Genomic DNA, 11,182 nt, shown 5'->3' on the forward strand with positions numbered 1-11,182 from the left:
CTAACACGGTGAGACAAACTATCAACTCAGTCAGGTTCGGCAAGGCTAAAGCAGACCACGTTACGTAGCCCTGAGGTACAATCTTGTGGAGCTAACCAGAGAAAACCTATCGACTGACAACATTCACTATATCTACTGTTTCACAAGCTGAACATAGAACTTTGGTACTGGCCTCAATGTAAGATGGAGACTAATAGACTTTCTATCTCATCCAATGACTCAAGCTCAATATCAAATAATCTGAGAGCCACGTTCACTGTTCAAACTGGTAAAAGGCCTCAGTATATCTATCTGTTTTTGGCAGAACCTGAAAATGGCACCATTGGCGATTAACTTAAAATTACATAAAATGAAGCTATTTATGGGTTTCGGTTTTAAGAAAATGCACACAGAATGTATAAGGACTATAGTAATTTGCAGTTTTCTTCAGAGATGAGCAAGCAGCATTTTACCTAATGAGTAATCTTGAATAATAAATGGTCTGTGCCCATTTCTTCTATGGCTATCAATACTAAAAATAAAATGTAAAAAAAAAGCTTTCAGCTTTAGTGTAAAAGACACAAGACAGTAAGTTGACTAGAAATGGGGTTAAAATCTCAATAGTTACTCATGACTACATTGGTACTACATTGGTTCTACTTTGTTTTTACTTGAAGCTATTAAGAAATACCTTTTTTCCTTTGTGGTATTGGACATTCAACAGAAGTCCTCAACACATCATCTCTTACTCTCAATTTCATTCTCAATCTCTCTCTCTCATTCATTGCTAGAACTATGGCTGGACGCTGCAATAGGCAGACTATGGCTAAGGCGTTGGTGGGCAGGTGAGGTGGAGGAACCATAGAACAGCCATTCATTACTCAGGGTAAAGGGACTGGGGTTGGGGGAGGTAAGTGGAGTGGTGTTTGGGTGCTTTAGCCGGTGCCTGTGCCAGGCTGGCATGGTGGGGGCTGCTCGATGAGGACTTTGCACTGCGCTGGGGGGGCTTGACCCTTAACAACCATCACTGGAGCAGTGATAGAGTCACATCTCTACAGGCAGAAAAGAGAAGATGGTTATTATTATACTAACCGCTCCATAGGACACAGAAAGCTAGAACTGTGACTGTGTATGATGTATAATATTTGTAGAATTGTGCATATTACAGCTCCTTACCTGAGGCACTAATTCAATGACCTCGGGCATGCGGATCACCCCCTCTTTTGGTGAGCCAGCCCGCTGGTTCCTGTCTCCTCCTCGGGGCCCTGACCAGCCATCTTGGGTCCCCTTCCTGCAGAAGAAGCTGGGAGAGAAGCATTCAAACATGGCATGAGACCCATGTCCTCGAGTCAAAGTGACTCAATATCCAGGCAATAATAAATAAAGCAATGTGCAAATTAAAATCTAGAGTTATTACATTTCCTATTACTATAAAAACATATTCAAAACATATTCTGCTACCATATTCAATTTGACCAAAAAGTGCCTCCTTACCTGCGGCGGTAGCCAAACATGAGGAACAGCGCACAGAAGATGATGCATGCCATGCCAATGTGGATTCCCACCACAATGCCAGTCATGGACCCCTCGTCATCCTGCCTGCAATTACATGGGCTCTGCCCACCTGGACAAACACACACAAAAATGGGTTGTGTTAGTGGAGAAACAGTAGTGGGGTACACATTCATACGCACACACACCCACACAAACGCCATGACTCACACCATCTGTGGTGTTGATACAGCGATCTGCTTTAACTTTTAATATAATGAGGTAAATATTGTGAACTAATTACACCCAGAAAGAGTTGAAAACAAAAGTACCCAAAAAACACATTCCCTGTCCTTGTGTACAGTATATACTTGACAAAAATCTGTGCAGACCCACACTGACATGTTCTTTCTGTGATCTGAAAGATTAACTAAAGAGATTTACATTACATTTATCTTTTCATAATATAGCTGACACACTTATCCAGGATGAGTATATGTTTTTACATATATCCCCTGACTAGGTTTGCAAAGCCACTGGTAATTTACCAAAGTAATTTAGGTAATTAACAGAAAATATATGGCAATCTATGGTAATTTAGGTAATTTACAATGCATTTCGGAAAGTACTCAGACCCCTTCCCTTTTTCCACATTTTGTTATGTTACAGCCTTATTCTAAAATTGATTTAATTCATATTTTCATCATCAATCTACACACAATACCCCATAATGGCAAAGCGAAAACAGGTTTTTATACATTTTTGCAAATGTATAAAAAATTAAAAATATTATTTACATAAATATTTAGACCCTTTGCTATGAGACTCAAAATGGAGCTCAGGTGCATCCTGTTTCCATTGATCATCCTTGAGAGGTTTCTACAACTTGATTGGAGTCCACTTGTGGTAAAATTAATTGATTGGACACGATTTGGAAAGGCACACAGCTGTCTATATAAGGTCCCACAGTTGACAGTGCATGTCAGAGCAGAAACCAAGCCATGAGGTCGAAGGAATTGTCCGTAGAGCTCCGAGACAGGATTGTGTCGAGGCACAGATCTGGGGAAGGGTACCAAAAAATTTCTGAAGCATTGAAGGTCCCCAAGAACACAGTGGCCTCCATCATTCTTAAATGGAAGAAGTTTGATACCACCAAGACTCATCCTAGAGCTGGCCGCCTGGCCAAACTGAGCAATCGGGGGAGAAGGGCCTTGGTCAGGGAGGTGACCAAGAACCCGATGGTCACTCTGACAGAGCTCCAGAGTTCCTCTGTGGAGATGGGAGAACCTTCCAGTAGGATAACCATCTCTGCAGCACTCCACCAATCAGGCCTTTATGGTAGAGTGGCCAGACGGAAGCTACTCCTCAGTAAAAGGCACATGACAGCCCTCTTGGAGTTTGCCAAAAGGCACCTAAAGGACTCTTCTCTGGTCTGATGAAACCAAGATTGAAACATGGCACCATCCCTACAGTGAAGCATTGTGGTGGCAGCATCATGCTGTGAGGATGTTTTTCAGTGGCAGGGATTGGGAGACTAGTCAGGATCGAGGGAAAGATGAACGGAGCAAAGTACAGAGAGATCCTTGATGAAAACCTGCTCCAGAGTGCACAGGACCTCAGACTGGGGCGAAGGTTCACCTTCCAACAGGACAACGACCCTAAGCACACAGCCAAGACAACGCAGGAGTGGCTTCGGGACAAGTCTCTGAATGTCCTTGAGTGGCCCAGCCAGAGCCCGGACTTGAACCCGATCGAACATCTCTGTAGAGACCTGAAAATAGCTGTGCAGCGACGCTCCCCATCCAACCTGACAAAGCTTGAGAGGATCTGCAGAGAAGAATGGGAGAAAATCCCCAAATACGGGTGTGGCAAGCTGGTAGCGTCATACCCTAGACGACTCGAGGCTGTAATCGCTGCCAAAGCTGCTTCAACAATGTACTGAGTAAAGGGTCTGAATACTTATGTAAATGTATATTTCAGTTTATTTTATTTTATAAATTTGCTAACATTTCAAAAACCAGTTTTTGCTTTGTCATTATACAGTATTGTGTGTAGATTGATGAGGGGAAAAAACGATTGAATACATTTTAGAATAAGGCTGTAACGTAACAAAATGTGGAAAAAGTCAAGGGGTCTGAATACTTTCCGAATGCACTGTATACTTGAATAACTTACAAAAATGTACATATTAATGTATAGTATTCATTTATTATATCTGTGTCCATATTATCCATGAGTTTCTAGTAGATAGACCATATGGATCAAGAGAAAATAGCTGAATTAATGAAAAAAGCATCTAATCAGCAATAGCATTATTTTCAATTAACTTTGTAACTCTTCCAACATTTACTTTTTTCACAGCTGCCACCAGTCTGATGCCAAAACATTGACAACAAATAGATATTGAAATAGTAAAATAAATAAAAGTGTGTAAAAAAATATATAAAGGATATATTCACTAAATTTATGGTTTATCTTTAGGATAATGTTTTATAGCTTTGTCATTCTATTTCTTTTTTTTAAATCTGCGTACTTAATTATTTTACATGTGATAAGGCCAGAGAGAGGGCCAGCGATAACTACAGACACCTGGGATAATCTAAAGTACCTAATAGGGCCACTAGATGTCTTGTGATAAATTACATACAATTCTTGAAAGTTACCAAAATTCTGGTAGGTAACTGGTAAACTTTGAAAGTTTCCAATAACATACCCTCCCTTTGCAACCGTACGGGGTGGCAGGTATCCTAGCGGTTAAGAGCGTTGGGCCAGTAACCGAAAGGTCGCTGGTTCAAATCCCAGTGCCAACTAGGTGAAAAGTCTGTCGATGTGCCCTTGAGCAAGGCACTGAACCCTAATTGCTCCTGTAAGACGCTCTGGATAAATGACTAAAATAAAAAATCTACCCCTGACACACATAGAGAGCATCATTGCTCCACATCGCCACCTGGTGTTTGACAGTACTCTGTTACACATAGGGTACTGATCCTAAGGTCAGTGTTTGTGTCTCACCGGTGCTGGTCTTGGCGCTGGTACCACTCTCAGCCAGTGAAACCAGACGCTTGTTGGCAGCGCTGTCCCCATTGCCGTTGTAGGCCACCAGTTGGATCTCATACACAGCAGCGGGTTCTGAAACAGATGGCCAGTTACTGGTAGGTTGTACATATGGAGTGTGCGACTCTCTTTGTTTTTATAGCTTACAGTTAGGAAAATCAACCATAAACCGTTTTAAAAAGCAACACCCTAATACACAGATTTTAGTTACATTCATTCCATTTCAAAGGTCCTTTTGGTACCAATGTGAGTCATTGCAATCTGAGACCCTGCAGTGACAGTGGTTAGTAGTATGCTGCCTCATCACTGACCTAGATGGGAGATGGTGTGGGTGTTGATGTGACCAGGAAATGCTTCCTGCCCCTGGAAGTTGGGCTGGGGGACCTCGCGGTAGGACAGCTTGAAGCCCTCTACCTTGCCCGGCTTACTGGGCAGCTCCCAGAACACCTGCATTGCCGTCTTGTTTAGCACCTTGGTGAAGAAACTAGGAGAACTGGGTACTGTGAGGGGAAAGACCAGGGAGGGGAAAGAGGGGAGAAAGAGAGAGGGAAACAGAGAGGATGAAGGGATTAACATACAAATTGAATTCCACACATGAGAAGACAGATAGAGAAAAGGGAAAGAGATGAGTGAGGCTTCGAATAGACAGAAACTAAATGTGAAAAACTGAAACAAAGAGAGAGGAACATGAGAAATTAGGCACTCTGATATGCAACCGCTAATATCTCCTTTCATTTCATGATATCTAAATGACGTACCGCCCCCTAGTGTTGTAGCCACAACAGTGCTGGACTGCTGGCTGGCTCCCAGAGGGGAGTAGGCCTTGAGGTAGATGGAGTAGGTGGTGGCCGGCTCCAGGGTGGTGAACTCATGCTGGAAGGTGGTCTTACTGACTGCCTCCTGCAGCTCTCTGCTGTCTGGCTCTTGAGGGGACAGGAAACAGGAAGTGAGGTCATCATCTTTGCATTTTACGACAGGAAGGTATTCAAAAGAGGCAGTCTTGTGTACTTCTAGATAATAATGCATAAGTGTCAGCAAAAAATGATATTCAATTCTCCATATGAATTACATAAGACAGCAAAAATATAGATTCACTTTGGACAATGAAGTAGTATTATATTACAACAGCCTCCTTACCGCCAAACATGCGGATGTGCAGCACATATCCGATGATGCCGTCGGTGACCTCTGGGGAGGGCTGGGCCCAGGTGAGCTGCAGGGTGGTGGGGGACAGGGCCATGGCCGTCAGGTCCTGGGGGGCCTCGGGCAACTCCGTGGACTGGGTAAGGGCCAGGCGGGCACTGGCCTGGTTGGTGCCAGCGCTGTTCTCAGCAATACACTGGTAGATGGCCTCATCCTCTGTGGTGATGCGCGTTACCGCCAGCGTACTGTGGGGGGGGGGGGGGGGGGGTAGAGGACATTGTTAAGAGTTGGAGTGACCATGAAAATGGTGGTGTAATGAATGTATTAATTACATTACTTAATCTTATATTGGCAGATCTAAAAGTAAATGTAGATGAGTAAAAGCATACTACTGTACCTGTTATTGTTGGTGAGCTTGACGTTGTCACCAGGCGTCAGGATTTTGCCGTTCTTCAGCCAGATGAGGTGAGGCTCGGGGACACCCTGGGCCATACAGGTGAACACTGCACTGCTCCCTGCTGGTCTGGAGACAGACTGCGGCCACTGCAAAAACTCAGGAGGAGCTGGGAATAGAGAGAAAGAAAAAGAAAGAGAGTGAGCTTCTCCTATGTGCTATTTAATTAATGTATGTGATGCAATGTTCTACCATCTTTTACTATCTCAAAGACTGCTTTGTAATATTTACATTATGTAGTTTATTTACATTTCATTTATTTGAGAGGGGGTGCGGAGGGAGATGGATAGGGGATGAGATACTGCTTGCCATTATGGGGCTCAGGGGCTGCTTTGACTGTGCAGTTTTGCCTATGTCTTGCAATTACTATAAAGCACAGTAGAGGGCAGCAGAGATGTTTCAGCAATGCACTTGACAGATGGACTTGATGTTATACTGACCATAATGGCTGTGAGACTGAGATGAGTTATAAACTTGCCAACATTATGTTTGCGATAATGGACAGTGTACAAGAGAAGGGGAAAAGTAAAAATTAGTAGATACAATCTTAATTTAAGTTCTAGGGTTCACTCAATATTTTATATACCCTGCTTGTGCTCAAATTAATATAGTTTAGGTGTCAAATATTCCTCAAAGGACTTGAAAAGGACAAAATGTCATTCTGTTCTGTGTTTTCTGTGGTCAGGATGAGTGTTTGCCTCTGAATCCAAATCCCCAAATAATCCACAAACATGAAGAGCCACCATCTCCAGCAAGGTCCAGACTCGGACTCCAGCTGAGCATATGCCAAAACAAGGAGTCCAAAATCAAGTTTATGAGCCATGACAGCAGCATCTCGTCCCCCAATTAAAGCGACACGCCTGTCCGTCCCTCTCGTGACACCCGAGTGGAGAGGGGGACAGATGTAGTCTCTCTGCCACAATGGCACATATCTGTGTGCAAAAACCTGATGCCTCGCCTCCCTCCACATGCATCTCTACTACTACCCCCACACCCCTCGTAAAAATGAGCCTGCTCACAAATCCATTGTCAGGACTCTGGGAAAAGCGGACCAAGAGGAGAGGGGGTGGGGGGTGTAGGGGTGAAGGGACAGGGGGCATGGGGGGTTGAGGCGGCCATTAATCAATAGCAGGGATGGATATTATTTCTAACCAGGACGCTGGGCCTAAATCTCTTTGCATTAATAAAGGACAGGAAAATAAAAGATGATACGCAAGCTGGGCCTCTAAAGCTTGTGTACCGAAAAGATAAACAAAAATGCCTGGTTTTATCTTGTGGAGATTTGAGGATATTGAGGAGATATATATCTGTTAGGGTTCCCAGGGTAGCAGAACTTGGATATGACAATAAATTGTGCTAAACATTTTTATATTACCACAGGAACACGTTTAGTCTCCTTACAGTGTTTTCTACAGTCTCCCTAACAGAAATCCACCTGAGCGCAAAGCATAGGGCCAAATATTGGTTTAAGGAAAGTTGAAACAGTAAGCTACCATAGATGGCCCTCTAGAGATATCCATCAGCAATGAACTGTCCAATACCTTATGCCTAGCCTGACAGGAGTACTCCAAACAGTATAGAATAAGTGTTTAATAAGTGTGTATTTCACTTCAGCTCCAGCATTGTGGAGAGCTGAAATTGAGTTCGAGTAAACCACTCAATCAATGGTGGATATGTGTGTGAGCATGGTGACAGAATGGCAGTCAGGGTCATTGTCATTGTCATTCTGTTTGCAGAGAGAGCTCCCCAGCTGTCCCAGCCTGCCCCTCTGCAGAAGGGACTGATGGAGGAGAGAAGAGGGGGAGGAGGGGGACCGTGGTTAGGGTTAGGGTGCAGGTTTGCTGGTTTACTCATTTGAGAGCAAAAGAGATGGCTGCCTTTGTGAGAGTGAATGGGGGCTGCTCCATACTACTGCATTTGGGGGAAGGACGGGTAATGAATCTACCCTCTAGCATCCCTCTCTCCTGTGCTAGAGTGCACTTCACACTTGAACATGGGCAAGGCCATTTATTTAGAGTAGAGATGCATTCAAGCCCTGTTATTTCAATGAGGGTTAGCGGTTCCTATTATTTCAGTGAACTAGAGGAGAAACCTGCAGTGAATGCTTTTCTTTGGGTCTGCCTGTCCCTCTGTCTAGCTGTTTGCCTACCAAAGGTGTGGCTGGACTATCTAGAGTTTTCTGTGTTTCTGTATGTCTTCAGCATCCTGGACACACACACAATTTGGTCACACACATTTAGGTCCTCAATCATGAAAACCAATCATAGTCATAGATTGGTTTTCAACTGTTTCTCACCATTTCTCATACAGAACTATACCGAAATATACTGAACTATCCAGAAATATACTGAATATGCATCCCTCTCTGTAAACCTGATTCAATTGTCATCAGAGCAATACAATGAGAGGACCATGACCAGGGCTAAAATCTAACGCAACACATAGATCCCAATCAAACACCACATGACAATTGTGAATTGTCCTAACTTCCCTGGAATATTATGCACATATTCAGAAGGTGTGAATGAAAAGTGACTCTCAGCTTTCCCTATGCATGAGGATGCTAACCAGAAGCCATGGGAATGGGCCTGTAGGCCAACACATAGACGTCCCTTAGAATAAGCTGTTTTGCAAACACACAATGGCTGTCGTGTCCCTTTGTGTCCTGAGCCCTTCTGTGTGTCTGTCTGGCACTCGGTGGCCTCTGTCCCCTGAACTTGGCCTTGCCTGTGTCTGTCGCCTGCAGCTGTGACAAAGACAAGTGTCCCCACAGGCCATGGAGGTGAAGCGGGGACCGTCTCGCTGCTCTATCAAGGCCTGCCAATCAAAGGCCTATAGCACCAAAAAACCCATCATAGCCCCACCCCCTAACACCATAACTCAAACCCCATCCCCAAACATCTCACGCATAATTTCCTGAGGGCCTGCAGGGAGAGGGTCAGGGGTGGGAGGTCAGAGGTGATCCCTCACTCTGGCACGATTAACTTTGCTCCCCCTCCTCCTGCACTTGGGCTTTGCTAGCATTGTCTGTTTTATTCTGTTTCTATATCTTATCTTTTTCCAGTGCTCTGTTTTCCAGTTTCTTCTGTATCTGTTCTCCCTCTATCTCTCTTTTTTGCTCTGTCAACCTACAGATGTAGGATCTTAATTTGATCGCCCAGTTGCAGAAAAACTTTCCTGCAATGCACGTGTAGTGTATTTGAGGTTTAAAAAGGCTTCTTAAAAGGCTTGTTGGTAAGTTCGACTTTAACATTTCAGACTTGATTTTCCCCTTACGATTTTTTTTATTATCAACCCCCTACAAAAATGTATATTAATTATAATCCACAAAGTAATTCACATTTCCTGTTGCTGCAGGATTATTTTCCTTCTGTAGCAAACTGGCTGTCTGTTTTCTCATTTCTTATTTTAATTATCCCTTACTCTACCTCTCCCTGCTCCCCTGTATATCTCTCCTTGCTGTCTATGAGTGTGTATATCTGATTACTGCAATACTCTATTTCTGTATGCATTTGTTTCCCTTCTCGCTTGTATTTATTGTATGTGTACATGTTTCTCTATTTCTATATTTCTCCATGCATCTTTCTCTCTCTCTGTCTCTTTCTCTTCCCCACAGATGGTGGCTATGCAGCCATTGTCTGACTGTGGCCTGCATCTGTCCTGGTCAGGTGGTCCACTGGTGCAGCCAATTTATGATCCCCGGCAGCCAGCACCCCAAATGAGTTTGGGGAGGGGGGCAGGAGGCAGACGCAACCAGGGAGATTAAGTCTGAAAGGGCATCCCATAATATCCAAAGTCAGCCCAAACCGACCCTAGACTTGACTGCATAACACTGAAAAGGTCTGCAGAAGCTAAAGGCTGGTCAAGTTTAAGTAGAATCAGTGAACTTGGGAGACTTTGAGGTACATTGAGGCAGATGGTATTTGACATGAGATAGCAAGGGATTGAGTTAACTAGAATTAATATGGTATTTTTTATTGATGTTAGATTTGGGTATACCCTGGGTCCCTGATATAGATGGTGGTAACATTATAGACGGGATTGTTATCTAACCCCACATTAACTGTATAGAACATTAATTTCAATAGAACATGTTGGCCAACAGCAGAACACCAAGGACCCGTGCCAGGAGGTCAAAGGTGACCAGAAGAGTTGGGGGATGTCAGTTCACCCTTAAGATCATGATCAAATCCACCAAAGGTTAATATAGTCTGACCTTCCCAAAATAACCCCAGCATCACCACCATCCTACATCCTGCTTGGTCAGGTGCTCCCCTGAGGGAGACTTGAGATGAATTTTCAAATTGACCCACAGCCCCTACTCCCCCAGGCTCTTCTGTAGATCTGGAAAGATCACATAGGTTTGAACCAGATGCTAACAGTTTCACCTTGTCTCCTGATTGGCTGGGTGGAATGTCTGCCATGTTTTTTCTACCTATCCACTCATTTCAGATCTACAGGAGTGTTTCGGGGTAGGAGATAGGGGGGCATTCAGCATAGGCCTGGGAGGCCTAGGCATTGGTCTATTGAGGTGAGTGGTTTCCTGGAGGCTGGTAATGGTGTGTGGGGGATATAATTTTGGGGGTGGGAGATCTGACAAGTGCTGTATCAACAAAGCCAATATTGCATTGTGTGTGTTTGGGATTTGAGGGTTAATACTAGTGTGTTTGGTGTGAGATTGATGGGTACTACTACTCACCCTGCACCACCAGTCTGCCCAGCGCGGTACGCCTCATCCTGGTGCCAGGGCGGTTGGCAGAGCACACGTACACCCCAGAGTGTTGCAGGTTGGCATCTGAGATCATCAGGTTCCCCGTACCCAGCACCTGGATACCCTCCACCCCGATGGAGCGCCCGTCTGGAGGAGAAGAGACAGATAAAGAGAAAGGGGGGAGGGTTAGAGAGCTGAAGGTTTCATCTGTAGCAAACATGGATGACCTATTTAGCACAGAACTACTCAACAATATCAAAGCAGCTTTCAGTCAATGTTCAAATACCAAGGCAACATTGAAGTCTTATATCATGTTTGCTGTCACTTCTGTAATCCTAATAGGTGTCACA

General features: G+C 44.2%; 1 protein-coding gene across 1 annotated transcript in view; it reads right to left on the reverse strand.

Moving 5' to 3' along the window:
* Positions 1–914: 914 nt before the first annotated feature.
* Positions 915–11,182, reverse strand: part of LOC311126511 (immunoglobulin superfamily DCC subclass member 3-like) — a gene marked incomplete at both ends in the record, with an annotated part of 20,833 nt that continues 10,565 nt past the window's right edge. The window contains 9 exons of the mRNA XM_084158529.1: positions 915–1,031; positions 1,156–1,282; positions 1,474–1,603; positions 4,483–4,599; positions 4,836–5,024; positions 5,283–5,447; positions 5,662–5,912; positions 6,065–6,230; positions 10,821–10,979. Coding sequence (XP_084014655.1) covers positions 915–1,031; positions 1,156–1,282; positions 1,474–1,603; positions 4,483–4,599; positions 4,836–5,024; positions 5,283–5,447; positions 5,662–5,912; positions 6,065–6,230; positions 10,821–10,979 — 1,421 coding nt within the window. The remainder of the gene's footprint in view (positions 1,032–1,155; positions 1,283–1,473; positions 1,604–4,482; positions 4,600–4,835; positions 5,025–5,282; positions 5,448–5,661; positions 5,913–6,064; positions 6,231–10,820; positions 10,980–11,182) is intronic.

This window comes from Coregonus lavaretus (assembly GCF_964263955.1).
Source record: "Coregonus lavaretus genome assembly, chromosome: 3".
In the NCBI taxonomy this organism is placed as follows: Eukaryota; Metazoa; Chordata; class Actinopteri; order Salmoniformes; family Salmonidae; genus Coregonus; species Coregonus lavaretus.